This window comes from Vanellus vanellus (assembly GCF_965231255.1).
Source record: "Vanellus vanellus genome assembly, chromosome: 1".
Lineage (NCBI taxonomy): Eukaryota > Metazoa > Chordata > Aves > Charadriiformes > Charadriidae > Vanellus > Vanellus vanellus.
Genome location: NC_138905.1, coordinates 50980601 through 51005772, shown reverse-complemented (window position 1 = coordinate 51005772; position 25172 = coordinate 50980601). Strand labels below are relative to the sequence as shown.

General features: G+C 42.0%; 1 protein-coding gene across 1 annotated transcript; it reads left to right on the top strand.

Moving 5' to 3' along the window:
- The first annotated feature begins 6680 nt into the window (after positions 1-6680).
- Positions 6681-24011, top strand: UBE2N (ubiquitin conjugating enzyme E2 N). The gene is made up of 4 exons (XM_082498588.1): positions 6681-6771; positions 22140-22386; positions 22565-22705; positions 23325-24011. The coding sequence occupies exons 1-4, from the start codon at positions 6742-6744 to the stop codon at positions 23363-23365; spliced, it is 459 nt and encodes a 152-aa protein (XP_082354714.1). The 5' UTR covers positions 6681-6741; the 3' UTR covers positions 23366-24011.
- The last annotated feature ends 1161 nt before the right edge of the window (positions 24012-25172 follow it).

Sequence of the window (25172 nt, the reverse complement as noted above, 5' to 3'; positions counted from 1 at the left end):
TCAGGCGCTCTGAACTCAGGAGCAAAGCATCAGGGTGCAGCAAGGGTGGCACTGTCCCCTCAGGGCGGGGGAGCCGAGGGCACCCCAAAGCGAGTGGAGTGGTGACCCCACAAATGGGGCACAGCCCCACTGTGCCAGAGGCAGGTGAGCAGAGCGGGGTGGGTACCACAGCAGGGCCTGTGGATGGTCTGGGGGTCATCAGGTGGGACACAGTAACAGGCCAGGTCTGAGGATGGTCCAGGAGCCCCCAACATTCAGGCAGGCACAGCTGAGGTGTAGCTCTGGAAGGACTGAACACCAGGAAGGACCAAAAATCAGAGCCTATCAGAGGGTGAGGGTGGAGGCCCCCATTGAGGCCATCACACCAATTAAGCTCTATTTGTGCACTCAGTGCCCTGACACAAAGCTGTGGAGTCAAAATAGCATCTAACAAAGCCTTTACTGATCTAAGCGCAGTACAGCCATCCAGAGTCCTGTCTGATATATCCCTGAACTGTTTATCAGCATATATCAGAGAAAATACATGCATACAATATGCCCAGATTTCCTCACATTCTGCCTGATATGCAATGTTTATTTCAGGATATTAAGGGACCAAACAGTTAGCAATCACCAGTGCTAAGAGAGCATCAGACAGAACTGCTGGCAATGAGTCTAATGAAAAATTTCAATTTAATTTAAACAAAAATATCAACCTTAATGACTTCCAAACACATAGCATCTAAATCTTTCAGCCTACCAAAAGAAAAATACCAGGTTGAAGTCAGGGAGGGCAGCTGTCTAAAAAAGGATGCATGACTTTGTTAATTACAATACTTGGGATAAAAGCAGAATTTGTTTTCCATCAAACCTTTATTTTACCAAAAAAACCCCAAACCACCAATTGCTGAAACACTCTGAAAGTTTTGACAAACTACACATGAGCATTGTGGAAAGCTAGTTTTTCAGATCTACTTTTTCTTCTCTCCTTTTCTCCTTTCTGTCCCCTCTCCCATGTTCTCCAAGAAAATTTTAATTTTTTTTTTAGATGGTTTTAATGGCATTGTCGTGTTTAATTGTATTGTCATATGTTTAATGTTATATGTGGCTTTGAAAAACTGTATGGATAAAGAATCCCTGTGCCATAGTGCTCAAAATAAATAATCTGGCAGACAAAAATAAATAAATTTTAGCAAGAACCTTGAGCGCCAGAACAGGAGTGCTGAAATACTATTCTACCCAGGGAAGTGAAAAGCAGAAGCATGCTAGGCTGGATCACCCATGGTGCTTCTCCAAGGATGTCTTCCAAGACACATGTCAAATGGAGGATATGCACACAGTGCAGTGCAGGCTGTGGTCCAGAATCCAGTTACAGTGACAATAATGGCTGAGTGGAAAATCCTGAAGGACAGGGGTGGACACTAGAAGGTCATTGGGTTGGGAAAACACCTGGAAGATGCAAGAACCTCCATGGGGTATGGCTAGCTTGAGGAGACAAAGCTCCTCTGGCACTTACGTGTCTTGAGCCAGCTCTGATTCAGAGGAATAAGTTGCCTCCTTTGGTAATTTGAGAATGCGATAAAAGAAGGACAATTTTTACTACCGCTTCTCCACAGAGAGATTGCAAAGAAGCAAAGTCTAAAGCCAGTATTCTGGAGTAGCCAGTTTGGATGGCTTTTCCAACACCTGTATGAATGAATACTCAGGGATCTCTGCAGCAGTCCTTGTAGGAGCTAGAATGACTTAGCAGAACCACCCAAATCTTTGTTGATATGACAACAGAAAACAATGGTTTTGTTCACTGCCATCTCCTGAGCAAGTGGACTTCAAAAGCCCCTTCCTAAAAGGAGATGGAAAGAGAGGCGTAATGAAAACTGCAACTTACCCAGGATGTGGCAGGCCACTTGTTGAGCAACGAAAACTATCAAAACATAATAGTGTGCCAGATTGATTTGCTGCAGCTTTAGACTGAAGCAAGATTCCTGGTCTATAACACTTGAAAGGGAACACTGAATGCAACATTCATGAGCATTTTTTTGAGCCAACTCTGCTCCACTCTGTGGTTGCATCTCACAGACATAGGGCAAGGTTCACAGAGCAGAAGTTCCAGCACTTTTAGGAATCTGAGTGGCACTTTGCTCGCACTGAGCCTAAAAGCATCTTTGGCCGATGTTTTCTTCTGCTTATTCCTTTAATGGTCAGTATTCTGGGAGAAGGGTAAAAGAAGGAGAGAGAAAAAAAAAAGAGTGGAGAGGGCAGAAACAAAGAAAAAGAATTAATTCTGCAAGCTGTGCAACAAAGTACATTGGTTTCAAATTACTTTGGTCTTGAGGATATGGCCCAGTGAAGATTCTTTGATGTCTAATAAAGTGTTGGAGTCATGGAGTCTTTCTCCTAGTGGGATTACCAGCAACATTTTTGTTTTCTTTTGTCTTCCTACTTTCACAAAATTCACAAGAAATTATTATCTTTCACAAGGAATTGGTTTGCCTCTCCAGCTGTATCTTCATATTTTTTTGATGCTGGCAAGTGCATACAAGGGTTACTAGCATAGGACAGAAGGGTGAAAAGGGATCATTTGGTTTAGGTACCATTTCTGGTCTTGGTCCCTAAACTGCCTTTTGTATTATGTGAAATTTATACAACAGGGAGAGAACAATTATAAAAATAACCTAAATATTTGCGTTCCTTCTGCATATGTCAGTACACCTGCTAACTCAAAACGAAGGCTCCTCGCTATAACTGGGTGTCATAGCAACAAGATTACAACCATTTTCAGTTATTCACCAAGTTGCAAGATTATATGAATGTTAATTTCCTCTTTTCATTAACCTGTCCTCATTTTTTTCTCCTGACTCCCTAAGCAAAGTTCACTGTAATTCCATTCCTCAAAAGCAATTAGATTCTCTACGCCATGTGCATGCTCCTCAGTGGTAAGCAGTTACTTATACGCAGGGCAGCACTGCGTTGTGGTCATCACTAGATGTTGTTAATTCATTTACACCAACCTCACAGCTCTCCCAAGTGACAGATGATTTGAAAAGGCATTACTGTATTTACACCTTGTAAAATTTACTGCAAAGTAAGTCTTCATTTGTGAAGACCTGAGTTCTAGAAACAGGCACTGAATACAGCCTTAAAATTCTTCCTATAGAACAAGGATTGCTCAAGAGGTGTTCCTCAGGGGTTGGTACTGGGACCAGTGCTGTTTAACATCTTTGTTGGCCACGTGGACAGTGGGATCAAGTGCAACCTCAGCAAGTTTACTGACGACACCAAGCTGTGTGGTATGGTCGACAGGCTGGAGGGAAGGGATGCCATCCAGAGGGACCTGGACAGGCTGGAGAGGTGGGACTGTGCAAACATCATGAAGTTCAAGAAGGCCAAGTGCAAGGTCCTGCATGTGGATCGGGGCAATACAGGCTGGGCAGAGAATGGATTGAGAGCAGCCCTGAGGAGAAGGACTTAGCAGTTTTGGTTGATGAGAAGCTCAACATGAGCCAGCAATGTGCACTCACAGCCCAGGCCAACTGGATCCTGGGCTGCATCAAAAGAAGCATGGCCAGCAGGTCCGAGGGAGGTGATCCCCCCCCATTCCACTCTCATGAGACCCCACCTGGAGTACTGCATCCAGCTCTGGGGCCCTCAATATAAGAAGGATGTGGACCTGTGGGAGTGAGTCCAGAGGGGGGCCACGAAGATGATCAGAGGGCTGGAGCACCTTTCCTATGAAGACAGGCTGAGAGAGTTGGGGTTGTTCAGCCTGGAGAAGAGAAGGCTCCAGGGAGACCTTATAGCAGCCTTCCAGTACCTAAAGGGGGCCTATAGGAATGATGGGAGGGACTCTTTATCAGGGAGTATAGAGATAGGACGAGGTAATGGTTGTACACTGAAAGAGGGTAGATTTAGATTAGATATTAGGAAGAAATTCTTTACTGTGGGGGTGGTGAGACACTGGAACAAGGTTGCCCAGAGAAGCTGTGGATGCCCCATCCCTGGAAGTGTTCAAGGCCAGGTTGGATGGGGCTTTGAGCAACCTGGTCTAGTGGGAGGTGTCCCTGCCCATGGCAGGGGGGTTGGAACTAGATGATCTTTCAGGTCCCTTCCAACTCAAACCGTTCGATGATTCTATGAGAGCAATTTTAGTACCGCATGGGTTCTGAAACCCCTGTACGAACCTAGGCCTGAGGTTTACTTTTGCACATACAAAGAACATCTTGAATACTGTATTGTCCATATAGACTATTTGCTCCTGCAGAGGGGTGGGAAGCTGTGCTATAGTCATTTGGTATAGGTTTCACATCTCTGTGTGTGATCTCACCTATCTGAAAAACAAACAAACAAAAAAAACCCAGACGCAAAAGCAACAAAATAGAAAATCACCAAGACTGCTGCTACCAGAATCTAACAATAAGACGCTGCATTCTCAGGAGGAGAGCCCTATCAGCCCAGATTGTAATTGTTTATTCTAAGGCACCAGATGTGGTATAGATATTTCAATATCTTTGAAGATAGAAAAAAAAACAGGCTAACATCCAGCTGATAAAACATGTTATCTTAGGAGGGTTTTTACTCCTCCTTACAGCTTTTTTTTCTAGAGATCAGCATTTCACCTTTTTAGGTTAGATGGTAAGTACTGTGAAGGTGCTGAGTATACAAAAGTAAATCTATTTGTTCTAGTTTAGTAGCAGCAACAGGTTATAATGATTAAGTAAAAAGAAGAATCCACAATTAAAGAATAGTTCTATGTGTAACTAGTAAGACCAGATTTTGCTGAAGGACCACCTCTAAACATGGCCATTTCACATGCTAATGTATGCAAATGAACTGACCTGTGTCCACTGGAGAATGAGGGAGTGTTACTGATGAATGCTTTACGCCCCAGTTCTGTAGACGTGTTCTCATGCACTTCTCTTGGTGCATGTCACTTCATTGTTGATTTGACTGACTGCAAAGTTACATCCAGAAAGTTAGGAGAGTAACCAAGTGCTTAACGGGCTGAGGATGTACACAAGAGTTCACCTGGATTTACATGAAGTTTGGAATTACTGCTGCATTCAACAGCTGAGGACATCAAATAGCGTAGAACAACTCTGTACTGGTTAGCTGCCTTCTGTAGTGCCAGTGGCTTAGTGAGAAGGATTGAGGAGGAAAACGAGGTAAGTTTTTGAGAGCGTCCAGGGGAAGCTGGAAGAGGGAAGCACACCACTCTTCTGACACATACTTTGTGTTATTGTAACCATCATGTAATAATATAAATGCTCAGATTTTTGGATATAGAACATGTTTGGAGTATCTGTGATAGGAGCGTTTCAGTTCAGGTTTGCCAACGTCCGAGAACTTTCCATTCTACCACAGCATAAAGAAATGATGTACATTGTCTAGAAGTCCTGTTTTTAAACCAGAAGAAAACACTTGACAGGGAATCATATCCATAGGGTCCTGCTACACTGCTAGCCTGCTTGGTAACCTCTTGCAAATTGCTTCATCTTTCTGTGCTTTTATTTCCCATTTCAACAGCAACAATAATGACGCATGGTGCTAGATCTTACTATTACTATGCAGCTGTAGTAGTGTCATAGGATGCCCGTGTAGTAATTATAATCTAACTTCTACAACATTTTTTCTTTGTGATAGGTTTGGTGACACCCACACTGCCTAAAATCAGGAAATGGTACACCATCATGGTACACCATCATGGTGCACAGGACACGCTGATGAAATCTTAATTCTGTCAGATGACCCCACAAGCTTATTGCAAACAGGTTTCTCCTGCCGTTGGAGATCGCTGGTGCGCACCACGGAGGGGGGTGTCAATCAGAGGGACCATCAGCAGCTCTGGGCAGTTGGGCTCTGCCGGCTCCTACTGGGGTGGCTGAGGAGGCCGCTGCCCCTGGGCGTTGCCTGCTTCTCCCACAGGCCGTGGAGAAACAGCGAACGCTCCTCCCAGGCTGGCAGGCTGGCTGCCCTGCCCCATTTATTACCCATTATTATTATTTAGACCTTATTATGGTGTACAAGTATCTAAAGAGTGGGTTGAAGGAGGATGGAGCCAGACTCTTTTCACCGGTTCCCAGTGACAGGACGAGGGGCAATGGGCACAAGTTGGAACATAGGAAGTTCCGTTCAAATACACGGAAAAACTTCTTTACGGTTCAGGTGACAGAGCACTGGCAGAGGCTGCCCAGGGAGGTTGTGGAGTCCCCTTCTCTGGAGATTTTCAAGACCCGCCTGGATGCAGTCCTGAGTAATGTGCTCTGGGCAATCCTGCTTTAGCAGGGGAGTTGGACTAGATGATGTCTAGAGGTCCCTTCCAACGCTGAAAATTACGTGATTCCGTGATTTTAGCTTGGGGCAGCCCGCCGGCCTACGAGAAGCGGCGGGCTCGTCCCGCCACCCGCGGCCGGGGCGGCGCGGCCTCAGGCAGAGGGCGGTGCGGGCGGCGGCACGCCCTGGCCCTCCCGCCGCCTCACGGACCACCCCCCTCCCGGCTGCCCACCACAGCGCCCCCTCCGCCGCGCTCGTCCCCACTGGCAGCGTAATCCCTGGGATACCCTTTCAGCCGGGAGGGGGGGAAGGGGGAGGGGCGCCTCGCTCCCGGGGCGCCCGACTGCGGGGGCGGTGGCTGTCGGCGAGCGGCCTACATTGCCCGGCGTCCCGCGCTGAGGGCGGTGCCACCGGAAGCGCGGCGCGGACTACTTCCGGCTGTGCGCGAGCCCCGAGCGGAGGCGAGCCCGCGAGCCTGCAACCCGACGAGACAAGATGGCCGGGCTGCCCCGCAGGATCATCAAGGTACCCCCGCCCTCTTCGCCCTGCGGCCCCCGGGGGAGCTCGAGGGGCGGCCGGGCCGGGTCCCTCCCGGCGGGTAGGGCCGGGCCGGGCGCCGCTTCCGGTGCCCGGGAGTAGGGCCGCGCGGGGGCAGGGCCGTTCCCAGGCCTCCCCCTTCCCCCTCCGTGCGGGGGGCGACCCGCCGCCGGGCCTGGCCGCCGCGGGACCAGCGGGAACGGGGGACTGTGCCGGGCCTTTTCCCTCACCTCCCCGCTCCCCGCCGCCGCTCGTGGGGGTTCCCGGGCCTGGCGGCGGCGTGCGCGGTCGGTCGGCAGCGGCTGGGCCCTCCTGGCGGGCCGGGGGCGGCGGGCGGGAGCGGGCCCGCGCCCATCACGGTGACCGCCCGGGCGGCGGCGCCTCACGGCTTCCGGTGCTACCGTCTGTCGGGTGCCTGCGCGCCCTTTCCGGGGTCCGCAGCTTGAAAGGCACCGGGCGCACCCCCTACCCCTTTCTGCCGGCGATGCGGCTCCTCGCTGGGGCGGCCCGCAGGTGGGCAGGCCTGGCCCCGGCTCCCCAGTGCAGCTCTCGCTGTGTTTGGGCCGGGGGAGCGCGGCGGCGGCGCGGTGCTCGGGTTCCTCTTCTTGTGCTCAGGGAGGCAAAATACAGCGAGTAGTTAAACCGGGGCTTGAGCTGTACGTTGGGAACATCCATACTAGTACGGGCTAGGCCAGCCTGGTTGCTGCTATGTGCGCTCCGAGCTGTCAGTATTAGCGTGTATGTGCTGGCGGTTTAGTGTCTTGCTTTAACTTCCATTTACCAAGCTTTGTAAGGGCTCTTAACCTTGGGGTGCTTTCAACTGACCGTCAGAGTGCAATTTCAGCTTAAGACTGTGAATGATTTGGACTCACTCAACAAAGATACACGTAGCTGCGTGTCAATACCCGTGAGTCTTTTTTGATAGCTTGGTCCTGTAGCAGCCCAGTACAGACATCTACACTAGCTATCTCCTACTCGGTTTGCAGTGAGGTGAATTGAAGCTCTCAAATTGGTGATCACTCACTTTACAAGTATTACTAAGTGATTCTAGTAAGGTTTACTAGCCCTCATAGGAAATAAGAGCACCCTTATTACTTGCTGAAGTGAACGCATGTCACAAATAATTTATAATGCTGTGAAGTTCTCTTGGTTGAGCACGCAGTGTTGGCAACCATTGTAAAACACCTAAGCGTAGAACATGTTAAATAGTGGTTGAAAAAATAAAACTGGATTTTCTCTAAAACGTCAAGTTTCTAATAGGTGGTAGAGGAGATGAGGTAAAAATAAGGCAGAAGTAGCGTTTATCTACTGTGAAACAGGCTAAGCTATGATTAATGCTCAGAATTTTAAGCAAAGTAACGAAGACAAATCTTACAGAATGAGTTTGATGCTCATCCAGCTGCCTTAGTGCACAGCATACAAAGCTGAATATATTTCAGGTGTGAGAGGGAACACTGATTCATAATGCAGTGGAATTGACAGTCATCATAGAGATGTGGTAGGAGCTCAGTCGTGAGTCCTGTGTCCATGCTAAATATTTTTAATAGCTCTTGACAATTCACCTGAATACAACCGAGAAGTGCACCCGCTTGTAAGAGCTGGTGCATAAGTGTCCTTCTTGGCACTTTTGTTCTTTTTTTTTTTTTTTTTTTTTTGATGCTTTTCTAGAAAAAACCTGGAGCAATTCACACAACTCACTTAAAATGTGTGATGGCATGGGAACGTTTCATATCCTCCTTGACAGGGGAGGTGGAGGGCAGCAGAAGAGAGATCTGGAAACTCCAGATTTCCTCTGGAGGTTCCCCCTTCAAGTTTTGGGGATTATTATGTATTATAGGGTGGTGTGTACAATGGGTTGTGTGTTTCCACATCTGCATTATAAGTTGTCTGCAGCCGGTTAGAGCTTTTAAACCTTGGATTGCTTATGTTAGATGACCAGTTCTTTAGCTCCTGTGCTGTGCATGTGTTAGGTTGTCAGATGTACGTACAGGCCAGGACTTGAATCTGACTAGTTACTATAGCCTCAAAAACATGCAAAGTCATATTTTGAAATATCGCAGCTGCAGAGATGCAGACCTAGAGATATGGCTGCTTGAGTCTTCAGGAGTCTCGAGTGAGAATTATTTTGACCTCTTCTATCTTGCCAATCTTGATGTTAAATTTCCTATTGCTGGTTGTCTTAGATGGAGGGGAGTAAGTGAATGCTGCTGCTAATGAGAATTTGAAAGATCAAGAAAGAGAGATACAGAAAAAGAAAGAGCTATAGAAAGGTGAAATAACTCCAATAACAAGAAGATCCGATTTTCTTTATGCACAGTAGTAAATTTGATAGTAAATAAATGGCTTAGTTTGCTGTTAGGAAAATACTTTCTCCCTTTGATCCACATGTACCCTTTGTGGTGTTGTCCAAGAAAGACTGTTGATGGCTGATTGGGGATAGGAGTGCATATTTGGACCATAATGAAGTACAGAATCTAGCTAACTGCTTGAAATGCAGTTGGCGTTTCTTGTCTTGACCGACTGCTGGCAGATGGCCTGGCTCTCAGGTTGACTAGCGGCCCTGTACTCCTCAGCCTGCTTCTTTGCTATGTGCAGGCTGTCATCTAGCCCAGTAGGACAGCAGTAGCTTTCCTTCTCTCTATCTGTATTTCCAATACTTTCCCCAAATTCAATTAAAAGGTGACAGTATAGATGTTGCAAAGTAGTTGTTACAGAAGATACAGAATGACTCCTGGTTTGCTGTCCTCTGATTACTTAGAAACACAAACTTTAAACAACTTGGAAGAATGGCATGTAAGCTCAAGAGATTACTTGCTTCAGAGTTATGACTTAGTCTTAGCACATCACAAATGATGAGTAGAAAATGATAATATAGTTTTGAATATGTAAAGATATAATCTGAATTGGAAAGCCTTCTATCTTGTGAGTAGAGAAGAGGTATTTTTATTTACTTCAGTAGTCCAAAGCCAAGGGTCCTTGGAGAATCACCTTGACAAAAATTATATTAATGTAAGATAAAATAAAAATGTAGCATGACACGTTTACATAGATGTGTCTTTTTGATGCTGTAAGTTTTTTTCCTACTGCAGTATTAAAAAGTGAGCCTTTGCAGTATACACAATAAACAAGTGTAGCGATTTTTACTTTCAAGCACTTATTACACGAGTTTGCTCCAGTGTTGCAAAGTCACGTAGCTCCAGTCAAGTAAGGAGTTGAATTGCATCTGATTTTTTTTTTTTTTTTTTTTTTTTTTTTTTGGCTGACATTCAAACCACCTCATTGCTGTGTCAAGTGCAGTTGGTATATCTGAATGGGATGGGCAGTGCTGCCTCCTGTCATCTTTTAAAATGTTTTTTCTGCTGTTTTCACTGCTGCAGTGATCTCATAATTCATAATTTGATGTCCAGGTCTATGCGTTAACTGTGTAGCTAGTTGTTAGTAGTGCTTCTGTTACAATTGCTGCAGCTGCTCCTACCATGAAGTAAACCATCTGAAGCAGTTAATGAGGCTTTGATTTCCTCCCCTGCACGGTAGCATGGTGTTGTCTGAGATACTCCTTCCTTGCCATTTGCTGTGAGAAGCTGTTTCCACATTGCTGCCAGTGAACTCCTGCTTGCAGTATGTTTTGAGAATCTGGGTAACATTTGGACTGCTGAGTTATAAAATGCTACCTCAAATTGTAATATTTCTGGGAGGTTTTATGGAGATTCTCATGGTGTATATGGTGATAGGAACCTACAGCATTCTATATTAGAGGTCACTATAATCAGCTTCATGTTTTTTTTAAAAATATAAATCAAGTATTTACTCTGCAACTTCTGAAACTTTCTAGAAGTTCTTAAATAGTATTAATGGCAGCCAACTTGAAGTTTCTCACTTTGTCTTGGAAGCTGTGGGCTTCTGGGGCATGGACATCTGTCTGCACGTGAAAATTTGAATCACCATTACTTTTTGATTTCTCTGACATTTCCAGCCATTTTTAATGAATAAATTTTATTTAAGAAATTAAATAAAGTCTGGAGGTAAACTTAATACCTTTTTGTGGTATCTTGCATTTGTTTGGATGGTGGTTAGGCGTAGAAAACATTACTTCGGGGCAGTGCTCCTTGATGTCTGTCAGAGAAGCTGTATATTTGGTATTTTTAGTGTTTTTTTGCTCCTTGTATGCTTTTTTGAATCTTGTGGATACCTTCAAATTTGATAGAAGGGTCAAAACTCTGGGAATTTTCAGAGGGCTTTTTTGGTACTATTCTTCTTAAAACCACCTTCCCTCTGCCTTCCCAACAAATGTAGGAAGATAGGAAGATAATACATATGCTACTTTGTGACTCTCTTTGAGTCTTCTTGCCAGGTGACTAGTATAGCATAGGCTGGCTGTGGTAGTGGGAGGGGTGTATAGGCAGATATTGGAAGCCTGAAGTTTGGCAGGACAAATCTTTTGTGGAGGTGTGGGAGGGAGGCTGAGAAGGAGACTCAGGCCCAGATGATAAGAAAACTTCCAAGTTAGACCAAGATACCAATTTTAAAAGGAGAACATGGAGTCTTAATTAACGGTCTTAAAGAGGACACTGATAACTTTCCACAGCCTTTTCCTTAAAGAAGCTTTCAGTAGACACTAGAGAATAAAAAATGAGGAAAAAACAGCAAATAATCCAACTAGAGGCAAAAATCTTGTTTGGACCACCTTCTTGTATAATACTTGAGCAACTTTGAGGTACAAATCTATAGTACACCAAATTTTCTAAGTACTGGTGCTAATGGTTTTCTATTGCTTTGCATGCAGCTGCTTTATACTGGACTTGTCTGTTATATTTACTAGCTTTCAGTCTGTCATCGAAATTTGTTTGGTGCAAACAAAACAAATACTTTAGTATAAAACAAAAACACATTTTCATGGTTACTTGTGACTGGTGGGTTAATAGTGAGAAGCAAGGGGCACGTTTTGCCATAGATGGCATTTGGACAAAAGCTCTGTATGAATTATTGTTTGCTTTAACCACACTTTGATAGCTAACTCTATATATAAATGTGAGGGTCTAATGCAAATGTGCTCCATCAGTATAACTGCAGTTTACGCTATTAGCTTAGTGAATTTAGTTATGCCTCACTTTACTATAGCTGGAGATGCACCATGAAAAGCTTGATCTGTGCTAGTATGTAGATAATCCTCTAGGAATTTGCATAGGATCTCAGCTTCGCAGTTCCAAAATCCTGTAATCTGCTGTGGAAAATTTGAGAGCAAGGTCATTCTCAGGGGAGAGCGATGCTGACCTTAAAAATTCCCCACTTCGTGTAGCTGTTTTTGGCAACAAGGTTGTCTTCCAAGAGTGGGTAGATTCTGTTGTGGGGTTTTTGTGGTTTGTTAGATTTGTTTGTGTGGTGGGTTTTTTTTTGTTTGGTTTTTTTTGGGGGGGAGGAAGGTGCTGTTACCTGGAGTATATTTGCCTTCATCTTGCTGTGTGTGACTTTGCAGTGGTTAAAATTGGTTTGTGTGGTGATGGGAACTGGAGAACCAGAAGTGTGTGACAGAAGATTGTGTGTGATCCAGAATTCACTGTGCTTGCTTAGCAGAGCTGTAGTTTCAAATTGCTGGACAATTCTCCATAGATTGAGTACTAGCTAGTGGTTTCTAAATCTACTGTACCACTGTTTTAGTCTTTCTTTTTTACAGCAGATACATTTGACATGTTGACACTCAGAATGTTTTCTTGTTTTTTCTGAGGGTGGTTGTGGGGTTTGATACAGTCGGGGCTGGTGATGGGGTCTAGGAACTGGCAGGGTGGTGGAAGCATTAGTGTACAGAGATGTTAGCTCAGTAATGAGTCCAGGAAGCAGAGGCATGTGGGATGCTGACACTCGGGGATTATATGGCAAGGAAGAGAAGAATTTGTGTGGAGGCCAGCTACTGGAAGCCACAAGTGCAGCCTTCTATTTATGATGTTTGACCTTTGCTTTACAGTTTAATGGGCTTTATTGCTAATTCTTTTTTTCCCTAAAAGGCAGACATTATTTTCAGAAGACTTTCTCCAGTATGGTTGTTTTACAGTCATGTAATTCTAATGAAAACATTCTGAAATCTCTCTGGCAATATGACATCTGCTTAGGTAACCAATTTATTTTCAGTAATGCTGGTTATAGCCAGTTCTTTACATAATTGTAACTAATGAATTGATAGACCCTAGAAGAATTTGTGCCAGAATGTAATGTACTGTTATAAGAAGTTTTTGAATTAAGTCTTTGTGGTTTTTTTGAGGCAGCTTTATCCCTATATGTAGAAGACAGTTTTGACTGATATATTTCGCTTTCTCCTGCTGCCTCCCCCTCAAAAATCAAAGCGAAAACATGCATGCGGTTTACCTTCTTGTGTGCAACTTATCAGTTCTTGGTGTAGGAGATCAGTAGGATCTTCCCCCTTATCCCACTCTGACAGAATGGGAAAGAATTGCCATTTGGCAAGTAATTATAACTTGTCTGTGTGCCAATATGCTGCTTTAAGTTTCGCCCTGTGCAACTAAAACTATTAGTTTCTATTTCATATCCCAAAATTAATCCAAACTATTAGATGTAGTTGGAAGAGAATGTAGCTGGTTGCTGGCAAGTGTTTCTTGCAATCAGAATAGAAATATGGAACAAATGTATGCTGTATGTAGTCTGAATTGAAATGCTGAAGTTGGTGTTGTACTGCTGTGGTGCTTGCAGAGAGCCAGCACAAGGTGGAAAAATTGCCACTAGTTAAGTTAGATTAACCAGAAGTTCTGAAGGTGATTAGCCTGTGGTTCATGTTGAGCAGCCTCACTGTATAAACAGATTTAGCCTGGGATGTGCTGGCGCAAAAGTTTTTGTGCTGCTGCTATAAACTTGGACTGAGGGACTGATTTGGCTCAGAGCTTTGCGGCAGAGGTTATTTCTTAAGCCAAATCAGTTCTGTGATCTCATTTGTTGTTTGACTTTGTAAACACTTGGGCTGATGAAAGGGGTGCATGGAATGGTGACTGTACAAATTAGCACTGTTGCTGAGAAGTTGGGGCTTCCCACTCAGGCAAACCTTTGCGTTTTGTGAGGAAAGGAAAAGGTAGAGGTAGTTACAGATGTGAGTGAAGCTGGTTAAGAAGAACTGAGAACTAGGCTGAAATGGTAGGGAGAAAAGCAATTTGACTCGATTGTAAACTCAACAGCTGAAGCCAATGAAGAATGATATAAAGGATTTGCCCTAATTTTTAGTCATTGACAGTGGAACTTAGGTGTAACATTTTTTAAAAACAATCTATTTGCTTTTTGCTATTGATAGTGACATCTCATCTGCTTTAGAAATCTTCCTAGAGGACTTGGCAGCAAATGTCTGATCTCCCCTAGGAAGCAAATATTGAAGAGACTGATGAGCAATCAGTGAAACTGAAAGATATCTCTTTTTCCTCATCACATCTTCTCTCACATAAATTGGTATGTGTGGTACCCTCCAAATGATAAGTGCTATCATTTCAACTATATAGAAAATGGAGCTAGTGGCTTTCATTTTAAGTCTGTCATCTCTTTTTGAAAAACTAATTTGCAATATCATCTGCAGAGTCTGAAACTGTCTACCACATTCTCTCTAAAAGTGCTTCTGGATACAACAGTTCAAACACATTTAAGGTTAAAAGTTACCTTGTGATTTATGCTGTTGTGGGTTGACCTTGGCCAGCTGCCCACCCAACCACTTTCTTATTCTTCCCACCTCACCTGGGCAGGGGGAGAAGATAAGATGGAAAAGCTCACGGGTCAAGACAAAGACAGGGAGATCACTTACTAATGACCATCACAAGCAAAACAGACTCGACTTGGGGAAAATGAATTCATTTATTGCCAAGTAAAATAGAATTGGATGGTGAGAAACAAAGACGGAATTAAATCAACACCTTTGCCCCCCTTTACCTCTCCTGTCCCTGATGGGTGGAGGGGGATGAGGAATGGGGGCTCCTCTCTGCTGTTCCCTCCTCTTCATGCTTTTTCCCTGCTCCAGCATGGTCCTCTCCATGGGCTGCAGTGTGGATGTCTGATCCACTGTGGTCCTCCATAGGCTACAGGGAATCTCTGCTCCAGCGCCTGGAGCACCTCCTCACCCTCCTTCTCTGACCTTGATGTTCATACTAGTTTTGCTCATGCTTGTGTGGTTGGTGTTTTGTGTGGTGGTTTTTTTTTTTTTTTTTTTTCCCCCTCTCAGTATTCTGTGTGATGTTTTCTGTCTTTTCTTAAATACATTTTCCCAGATGTGCCATCAGCTTGGCTGATGGTCTCAGCTGTGCCCTGCTGCAGGTCTGTTGGAACTGGCTGTTTCTGGCATGGGCAGCCTCTGGTCTTTTCCTACAGAGGTCATCCTTGGAGCCCCCCTGCTGCCAGCACCTTGACACCTACAACCTGTACATATGCGTAGGTGGTTATGCAGTTAAATTAGGACATATCCAATATAAGTTTTGTGTCCCAAAGAAGTGAGGCAAGCTGATTTGTATTTCTTTCAATCTGAGTGCCTCTTTCATTTTACCAATAACTTTCTTGTAGGCCATCTTGGGACTATTTCTGCTGTGTTGCATCCTAATGTTTCTTTTATAAATTGTCAGGGCTACCAAAGAAGTTTGTTTTGTAGCCAGCTGTTTGGCCACCCTTGCTTGTAGCACCTATGGAAGCAATGTATGGAGGGATGTGCAGATTTCATTCATTTGTACTGGTGGAAGATGTTTTCACCCACAGCCAATGCCAACTGTTCATTGATTTCTGTTGGAAGTTACTGTCCTCTGCTAGATGGCAGCAGAGTTTGTATGCTGTCAGTCAACATTTTTTGGGTTAAAGATCTAGTTAAGAGAGCCCAGCTCACTCTTCCTGAGTTGAATTGGGAATGCTGACAGGCTTTACTTTCTTGGTAGATTTGCAGGATGGTGATTTCTGACCAGGGGGCAGCAATATGTTGAGCTGTAATTCCTGTTGCGGATTAAGTCTTTTTAAGACAAAGATACACATCCATCATCTGTCTTTCCTGGTCTGTTCAGAATAAAACCACCTAGGGTTAGTTGAACCTACAGATAAAGGTGGATATTACCTAAATTTTGTCACTATCTGAAGTAGATTAGAGAGGGCTTGTACCTTGCCTTGGCTGGACAAAATTGTAGGGGCGTAACCTCCATCTTAGTAGGTGATGCTGAAGGTAAATTACTTGACTACTGCATAGAGAATTGAGCTAGTAAATGTGCTGCTGAAAATACAAGGAAAGAATCATTCCCCTGAGACTTGGCACAATACCACATCTTTATGCAATTTTAAATATTTAACAGCTCCAAGACCTGCAATATTTTCTCTTTGCATAAGAGGCCTTATTAATATTTTCTGTTTTGAAGTTTCAGAGTAATTTTATCACAGCTATGTTGACCTCTGAAAGTTTAAATGATGTTGTCTCTCTTTTTGAGGTACTAGTGTAAAGCTGCTAGTCATAAGGATGCTTCTCTGTAGTCTCAACACTATAAAAGGTTGCTAGATAACTGTTTATAACAAGTAAGAAGATACAGTCTTTGGTGTTTTAGGACTTTCATAGATGGGTGAAGACTTTAATTTAGCAGTTTACCATCTGTTACTGAAATTAGCCCTGTTGGTGGTTAAGCTGCTTCCTTTGGAATGAGGAGGTAGCCTCTGCATTTCCTTTTTAGGTTGGTTACAGAATAGTAATCTCTTATGCTAGTATCTTGCTGTGATTAATGCAGCAGTCTCAACTCTTTAAACCAGCCCTTTCACCAAAAAGAGCAGTCTGTTCTCTCATCCTTCTGGCAGCATGTGTTTGCACCCTGCATTTTGTTGGCACAGTTGTTTTCATGGACATGTGGTGAACTGCATCAGGGACTTCTTTCTTGTATGATTTTTTCTTTTTTTTTTTTTTTTTGGTTCCAGATTGGCTACATGCTATGTTTCACCATGAGGTCGAGAGACCGCTATACAGGCAAAAGTGAAGGTGCATAATAGGCTGAAGTGGAGAGGCAGTACAGGTCTCTTTCCTTCCTTTCCCCAGTGGTCGCTCACTTACCAGTTTAAAATGTTCAGGCTTTAGTCTGTCAATAGCAAATAAGACTTCTGAAGTAGCTCGTTGTTTTCCAAAAATGTGGTGTACAGAAATCTTTTCTTGGTAGTTTTGACTGAGGCCATGCGAATTTGAGGCTTTTATAAACAATTCTGTAAGATTAGAAGTGATTAAAATAGTAGTGTATTTCTAATGGATTCCTTCTTTGTATGCTGCTTCATATCTCTGCGTGCACTAACAATTGATTTTCATGCATGTCTGTATGGAAGCATCTTCTGGGTTGTTCAGTTCACTTTACAGAAGTGCTCTGTCTTGTTCGAGGTGTATGAACTGGGAGAATCCTGGTGGTTATGTCTGCTTTTCAGTAACTGTTGTTTTTTTCCTTCTACTCAAAGCAGGATAATCAAGCAAAAGCTTAAAGAATGAAACACACCCTGTTGCAAATTGATCTCTCATGTTTGTGTGGTTTCTCTCAGTCTCAGCAACCCGAAAAACTCTCACCCCCACCTCCTGCTCTGTTGGTCTCTTCTAAAGATCACAGCGCTCTCTCTTCCTGAGGCTTCTTGTCCTTCTAGGTTACTATAAACAAGTTGAGGGTTTGCTGCCCCCTCAGGTACAATTAGTCTTCAATTTAATGTCTTCATAGAAGAATAGCTATGGAGAATGTCAGCTACACCATCTGTCCCATCCGTATCATCTGTCACTCTACTTCAGGCCACCTGTGTCAGTAAGAAAAGCTTTGCTTTTGCTTGTCAAAACACTTTCAACACTTCTGTGTTTTTAACCACTTAATTAAAAATAAGAAAGATGAAATTGTGGGTGGCATAACCAGTTGTGAATGACAGTGTTGTGGTTTTTTTTTTTTTTTTTAAGTACTGACTGGCATGTATCTTCATTTTGGGTTTATTAATTTTTTTCAGTCAATGGAAATTATGACATTAACTTGGAATTGGTAAAAGCAGGACTGAGAAGAGAGCTCAATCTAAGACCACTGCAGAGTATGACAAATAGAAATAACTGCCTATGGCAGCATGGGATACTTCATTAAATGCTTTAGAGTTCAAAATATGTCCTGAAGTCTCTTCTGTGAAACTTACTTCAGTGTGCTAGAGGAGAGCTAATAAGAAACACTATCAAGTGCTGTTCTGGAACACTTATTTGATGGAACTTTGTATTCCCGTGAAGACAAAATAAACTGCTATATTGTAAAGACATTTATTGTGAGCAGCAGAGCTGCAAAACGTGGTATTCTTGTGAATTTGTCCTTTTCCTCTTTAGCATGTTAATATTTGGGTGTCCTATCTCTTTTTATCCTTATTGGTAGGTTTTTTTTTTTTGCCAGGCAAGAATAGTACATACTTGGTTGGAATAAACTGGCCAAACAACATATAATATCAGAGTTCTTAATGTCTTTTTCTTTGGTAGCACTGAGCTTGATTTCTGTCTTAGCCACTGCAAGCTTACAAAACGTACAGAAAAGCTGAAATTGGATAAAGGGTTCAAAGGCAGTTTTGGGGAGAAAGGGGGAAGTAACAGATTGCACAAAACTGACTTCCTCAGCTAAAAAAGTCTTAGAAGGATTTTGCCTAAAAAGATACTTGAAGATGAAGTATTGCATATGCTTGATCTTCCTGATTAGTGGAGAAAAAAGTGGGAAGCTAAAAATTTAATTAGAAGTGATTTATTTATTCATTTAGCATGTTTGAGAGACTTTTTTTGTTGGGTAACCATCCTCTGGGAAAAGTAATATAAAATTACAAAATAAGATCAACACATAGTTAAACATTTCCTTGTTTGTAGATTGAGTCTTGTGACTCTCTTGTGGGTGACTTAGAGGTTTGGTTTTGTGGTTTCTATTTTTCTTTTTTTTTTTTTTTTTTGTAATGTACACTTTAAAAAAAAAAAAAAAGGCAGTTTAGTTTCCTGACCTGGTGCATAGTGTTGCTCTGTATACTGACCACTGTTGATCTCAAATATGACTTATTTCTCCAAGTCTTATGGCAAATCTAGTTGATTTTATTACCAGCATGTCTTTAACTGGTCATCTAACTGTAAAATGTGGAAGTCGGGTCCCTGATATCACATTAGCACTGGACCTACTTGTATGTTTAAGTGTTTTATATGCTTAGCCCTTGAAACCTAACTCTTTGATTAATTTCTTCCTTTCTGTTCCTTTTTCATGGTTTCCCCTGAAAGATAGGAAAGATATTATAGATTTCTTCAGAATTGAAGGACAAAAGCCTTATTTACTGTCAGAATTTAGTAGGTGGTATTTAAGTACAAACATTTCATGTTCTTTTAATAAATGGCATCTTTCTTGTGTTTTTTGTGGTCTACCAAACTTGTCTGTGGTACACTGTTTTAAAAAGATGCCTTTTCTGAACCGAAGATGCTTCTCTGCTCTTGTGTAAAACAGTAGTGATGTATGTTCACAGGAGTCACGACCTATCATTTTCTGTGTGTCGGACAAGTTTAGCCTGATGCTTGCTCTCGCGGCATGATGGCTGCGTCAGATCCTGGTGGATATGAAAGACGAGTGTCAGCCAGTTCCCTCGCAGATTTCTTGCAAGTATTCCTTCTCATCTCTGTTTAAAAACAGCTTTAATTGTGGTGATAACAGTGGAGCTCCACGCACAATACAGGAAGCGAGGCATGCTTGCTTAAAGCATTTTTCATCTAATATTAATGTTCCACAGGGCCGGTATGGGTTCTGAGTAGCCTCAGCGGTAGTGTAGCTGTATGCAGCACAAATGCTTTTCTTTGCACTCCCCTTTTCTGTAGTGTTTTATAGCAAGATAACTGCATCTATGTAATGTAGAGGCGTAAAGGGCTATCTGAACATGATGACATACTAGCAGTGGTATATAGCCCCTTCAGTGTAATGCGGTACCTCAATTAAAAGAATTGTTTTTCTCATACATGGGCTCTCTCATTGTTTGTTGACAAATGTTTTTAGTGGCAGAATGTGCAGCTCTCAGCCAGGCGTTACTCCCTCAGTTACGCTGGCAGGTAGAAGTGCTGATGCTGCTGCCAGAGAACTGCTGATTCTGGGTTATTTTAAGCCAGGATTGGCTGCCCGGTATGGTTACAGTCAGCATACTGGCATAACTAGGCAGGCAGTCTGGGGACCAGAGTGACTGAGTGGAGGCTAGGGACTGCTGAGATCAGCCCAGCTATTATAATGTATTACCCTTAATATTTATTAAAAAAAAAAAAAGGCATGTTAAATTTGAGCATGCCCTTAAGAACCAAAACCACAATTTGCCTACTAGTGTGTATCTGGCAAAGTCCAGGTGGTAGCAGCTGTGAAGGAGTTTAAAAATTGAGTCTTTTCAATAAGTTCTTTCTTAATTTCAAATTGGCTCGCTGTATTAGTTTGCATTTGGCATAAGACACTGTTCCCTCTGCCAAAACTCTGAAACTGTAATACGTATATGATCCTTTATAGGTGGAAATCCCAATTGTCCCACTTACCTGTGGCAGCAGTCATACTGAAAACTTGCTGAAAGGTGGAGAATGTTTTATGCATTTACAGGGATAATCTGTAGTTTCTTACTTGCTGACTTTCATACCACTGAACTAAAGCTTTAAGCATTTGCTACAACTGCTTTTCTACAGAATTACTGTACAAGTAAATAGCCAGCAGAATATGAATTCTGAGTATGTTATAAATTTATGTGTGTCATTTAAATTAAAATATACTCGCAGAAGTGAATGTAGATAGCTCTAAGAAGCTTGGATGGCCTTCCAGTAAGGTGACTTAAGTGGTGTTGGCAGCTAATGTCTATGCAGATAAGTAGGCAATATGTAGTCACAACAAAGAATTAGACCAGATAAATTTCTTTTTATGTTTGTGTATGTACACAGCAATGACTTCAGTATTATGACTTGTGGGACCTTGACAATTTTGAGATGAATAACTGGATTTTAGCATTAATTACTGTGACTTCACTTCTTTATATCTCCTACTTGATTATTTTTTGCTGAAGTGAAGTATTAAACTGCATCAAGACAGCCATTATCACTTAAATGCTGTGTGAATTTATTTCTACAAAATGCCAGTATTGTAACAGTTATGTTTGAAAAATGTATTACCCTCTACTTGGCTTAACCTATTTTGTGCTTGTATTAGTGCTATTGTAGACACACAATAATTATGCTATAAAACTAGAATAATAAATTAATATTACACCTACAAGGTACCATTTTTCTTCAGTAGAAACTAGATAACTTTTCTTTGTGAAAGCCAACACAGAAAGGTAGTGAAAAAATTAACTGTACAGAGTAAAAACAAGCTAGAGGAAAAGCAGGAAATGGGACTAAAATTACCTGAGGAAATGAGGCTTCGGCAGGACTTCTTGTCCTTGCCTAATGTCCTGTTGCCTGTTTTAGCCTTGTGTTCTTTTTTTGTAAGAATGGTGCTTATGAGACTTGTGAGGGTTGGCAGCAGAGGAGAGGGAAAGATGCACAGGACTTGGTTGGTCAGTCTGCTCAGTGCATTAGCGGGATGGATGGCCAGAACGTGGGCAGCTATTAGCTGTGGTCACAACGTGGTGCCTGAGGTAGGATTGGTGCTGTGGGAAGAAGAATTGAGCAACTAAGAACGCAAATCTCTATAGGAAACCAGGCTTCCCTAATTTTGCTGCTTGCAGAACAACTTGCCTGTCTCCTTCTGTTTGTTAGGGTGACTTTAAATGTGGTTATATGGAGGCTGTAAGTGATCACACTAAAGTTCTTCGTGCATATGTATGTGTAAATGTGTAAAACATCCTTAAAAACACTTTTAGTGTTGCTGCATAGTACTTTAAATCTTTGAAGTTGGATCTGAAGTGTTCTTCATAAACCCGTCCACTCTTGTTAGAGTAAACCTTGAACACTCTCTGTGAGTGATTAACCCCATTGGCTTTTCACTTAGAGGATTTTCTATTTAAGGTAGAATGGGAAACGCTTTTGGTATTTTCATTGTGGTATTCTTTAAAGTGCTTTTAAGTATATTGAAAAAAAAAAATAACATCTTGGCAGTAGTTTAACCAAAATTTAAGAAATTCAAGGACAACTTAATTGTTACCTGTTACCTTGTGCTCTGGGAGCAAACACTTTTACAGCAGTTGAGGTATCCGAAAGGAGACGCATACTGGTTTCCCACATCCTCATCTTCTTTCTGCAGGTGTTCTTTGTCTTTAAGGTATTTGTCTAACATTGTTCCTGTGGATGTAGGCATATACCTCATAATGAATACTTGTTTTTAAAATAGTTTGTACAGATCGTGTTTATTTTAAATGGGTTGTATTTGTTACATTGCTGCTTCTTCTTCTTCTAGGAAACCCAGCGCTTGCTGGCAGAGCCAGTCCCTGGGATAAAAGCAGAGCCAGATGAAAGCAACGCACGTTATTTTCACGTGGTCATTGCAGGCCCACAGGATTCCCCCTTTGAGGGTGGGACATTTAAACTTGAACTATTCCTTCCAGAAGAATATCCAATGGCAGCTCCTAAAGTACGTTTCATGACCAAAATTTATCATCCTAATGTAGACAAGCTGGGAAGAATATGTTTAGATATTTTGAAAGGTAAGTGCTACTTTATTTTTCATCTTTTGATCTTATTAAGTACAGAAACTTGTAAATTGACCCTTAAAAGAGATTTCATTTGTTGAAAGAATACCTTGCTTATTCTTTAATCTGGGAGAGGAAAACTTACTATTTCTGTAGACTATGGTGTTTCATACTGCTATAAATGTCTCTTCAGATAAATGGTCCCCAGCTTTGCAGATTCGTACAGTTCTGCTATCAATCCAGGCTTTGTTAAGCGCTCCCAATCCAGATGATCCACTAGCAAATGATGTAGCTGAGCAATGGAAGACCAATGAAGCCCAAGCCATAGAAACAGGTGATGTATCTTACACTCTTTTTTTCTAGCTTTAGGAAGTAGCTGATTACTTATTGGTTGGGGGATTTAAATCCTGACCTCTTGTTTGATGTCTGCAACTTGCAGAAGCAATTATTGCATACAGTCATAGTCCAAGTAGCCTGAATGTGCCTGCGGTGGTCTGTTTTCACGTCTGTGAGGCCTCCGGGAAGAAAAGCACTCTTGATCTGGTTTATCTTGAGTTTTCATGTTCCTAAATTGCAAGCATGTTTAATTTGGATTTTTGATAAAATAAAAGTACGCGCCACTGCTTTTTCTGTGTAAAGCTTAGGGAATAGATTAGCTAGTTGCAGAAAGCATGTCTCTTCCATACCTGCTTCTGTTGCAGGCTGTCATGGATTGAAAGAATTATTATGTTATGCCTCTTCACAGTTGGATTCGCTGCAGTCGGGCCACTTCAGCAGCTGTCAACTTTTGTATAGTATAGGAGTTCAAAATCGCACTTAAATCTCAGAACGGATATATTTTGTATACTTGCAGCAGTGGTATAAAAGTGATATTTAAGAATAAGTATTTCAAATTACTTTAATAAAGCCTAAAAAAGATATAATTTCTTAAATATGTTTCTTTTTCTTTACAGCCAGAGCATGGACTAGGCTATATGCCATGAATAATATTTAAATACGCTTTGAACATCAAGTGTGCATCACTTCTCCTGTTCTGCCAAGACCTCTTCCTTTTTTGTTTGCATTTAATGGACACAGTCTTAGAAACATTACAGAATAAAAGCCCAGACATCTTCAGTCCTTTGGTGATTAAATGCACATTAGCAAATCTGTGTCTTGTCCTAATTCACTATTGTACCGCATGAGCAGAGGCTAGAAGTATCATCTGGATTGTTGTGAAATTGTTTAAAAGCAGCAGCACATCTCTGCTTTTAATCATTTTTCCCATCATGGTTTAAGTATAAGCACTGTGAATGAAGGTAGGCAGGGTTAGCTGCGGGGCTTTTTGTTTTAATTTTGTGGGCTCCTCCTCCCTTTTTATGGTGATGCTAATTGCATTGGTAAAAGCAGCTAACCAGTTATACTTTAGAATATACCCTCTAGCCCAGTCTAACTTAGATGCTGTAGATGGACAAGCTTCATTGTTTGAACAAAAAATGGGAACATTAAACATCCATCACCTTCACTAATAATATTGTGATTCTGCTGTCAAGTGTAGAAAAATCCCTCCAAGAAAAAGCTTGTGACCATTTTGTATGGCTTGTCTGGAAAATCTCCTGTAAATCTTATGTTTTAGTAAAATATTTTTTGTTATTCTACTTTGCCTTTGTACAGTTTATTTTGCTGTGTTTTCATTTCTCTAATGTGACAATCGTATTTAAAAAAAAAAAAAACCAGAATTGACAATTTGTCTTCACTAGTCTGACAGATTAAACAGTAAAGCGGTGGAATTCACAAGATTTGTTTTTGCTTCTTTTGGCTGACTTTTTTTTATTAGCTTGTGTTATGTAGGTGACCTTACTTGGCCAGTTTAATACGAAATTGCATTTGGAGTGACTTAGAAACAAGTCTCTGATGTAACCGTTGTAAGCGTAATTTTAGTAATGCATTGATATGCATTTTCATGGAAATAACTATAATCAAGTAGGAGGTTGAGAGTAAATGACAGCACTATTGTGAGTATCTGCGTAACTTCTCTTTGCTGATTGTCATCAGATGTTAGGCTACACAGTTTTCTAACTAACTTCTTTAATTCCTGCCCTCTATTAATATGAAATACCAGTGTGTAGAACTGCTGTTACAGCCAACTTGTGTATTGACTAATGTTTGCTTAACCACTTGGAGCTAGCGCCTCCTACCACTGGTTTTCTCTACAAGCCTTATTAAGCTACTTGCTTGAGCTACTGGTCTGCTTAAATACCAGCAAAGCTTCTTTACTGGGGGGAAGGAAAGTGATTAAAAACTTCCTTCTCACCCTTGTTTTTTCTGTATGCATCTTGTCTGGGATTGATTTCTTGTATCCCTATTCTCTTCCTTTCCCCAAGCCCTCTCTCTCACAAAAAGAAATGTTTAAAAAAAAAAAAAAAAAGAAACTTAAAAGCTTTCGGCAAGGCCAGCCTGAGGTGTACAGATGACAGCTTGCAGTGGTTGCAGTAGGGAGTGTTTTGTCATGCAGTTCAGGGGTATGGTTATTGGTATTCTCCCTCTTTCACCTCTTCTTACTCTGGTGTCATCTGAAATTTCTATAGAATGTGGTGTATTTATTGTGCTCTTATGTAAGATGAATATCTATTAAAACTCCATTTTCCAACAGACAGTGCTTTCAGTGGTTAGTAACTGGTATTGTCCCTCAAAGTACTCTCTGTAACACGGTTCAAACTTGGTTCAGAATTCAGCTTTTTCACCAGACTGAGCTATAAAAAAACCCCAACAAACACACACCACCAGAACTGTTTTACAAGTAATTTCTGTGTTGAATGTAA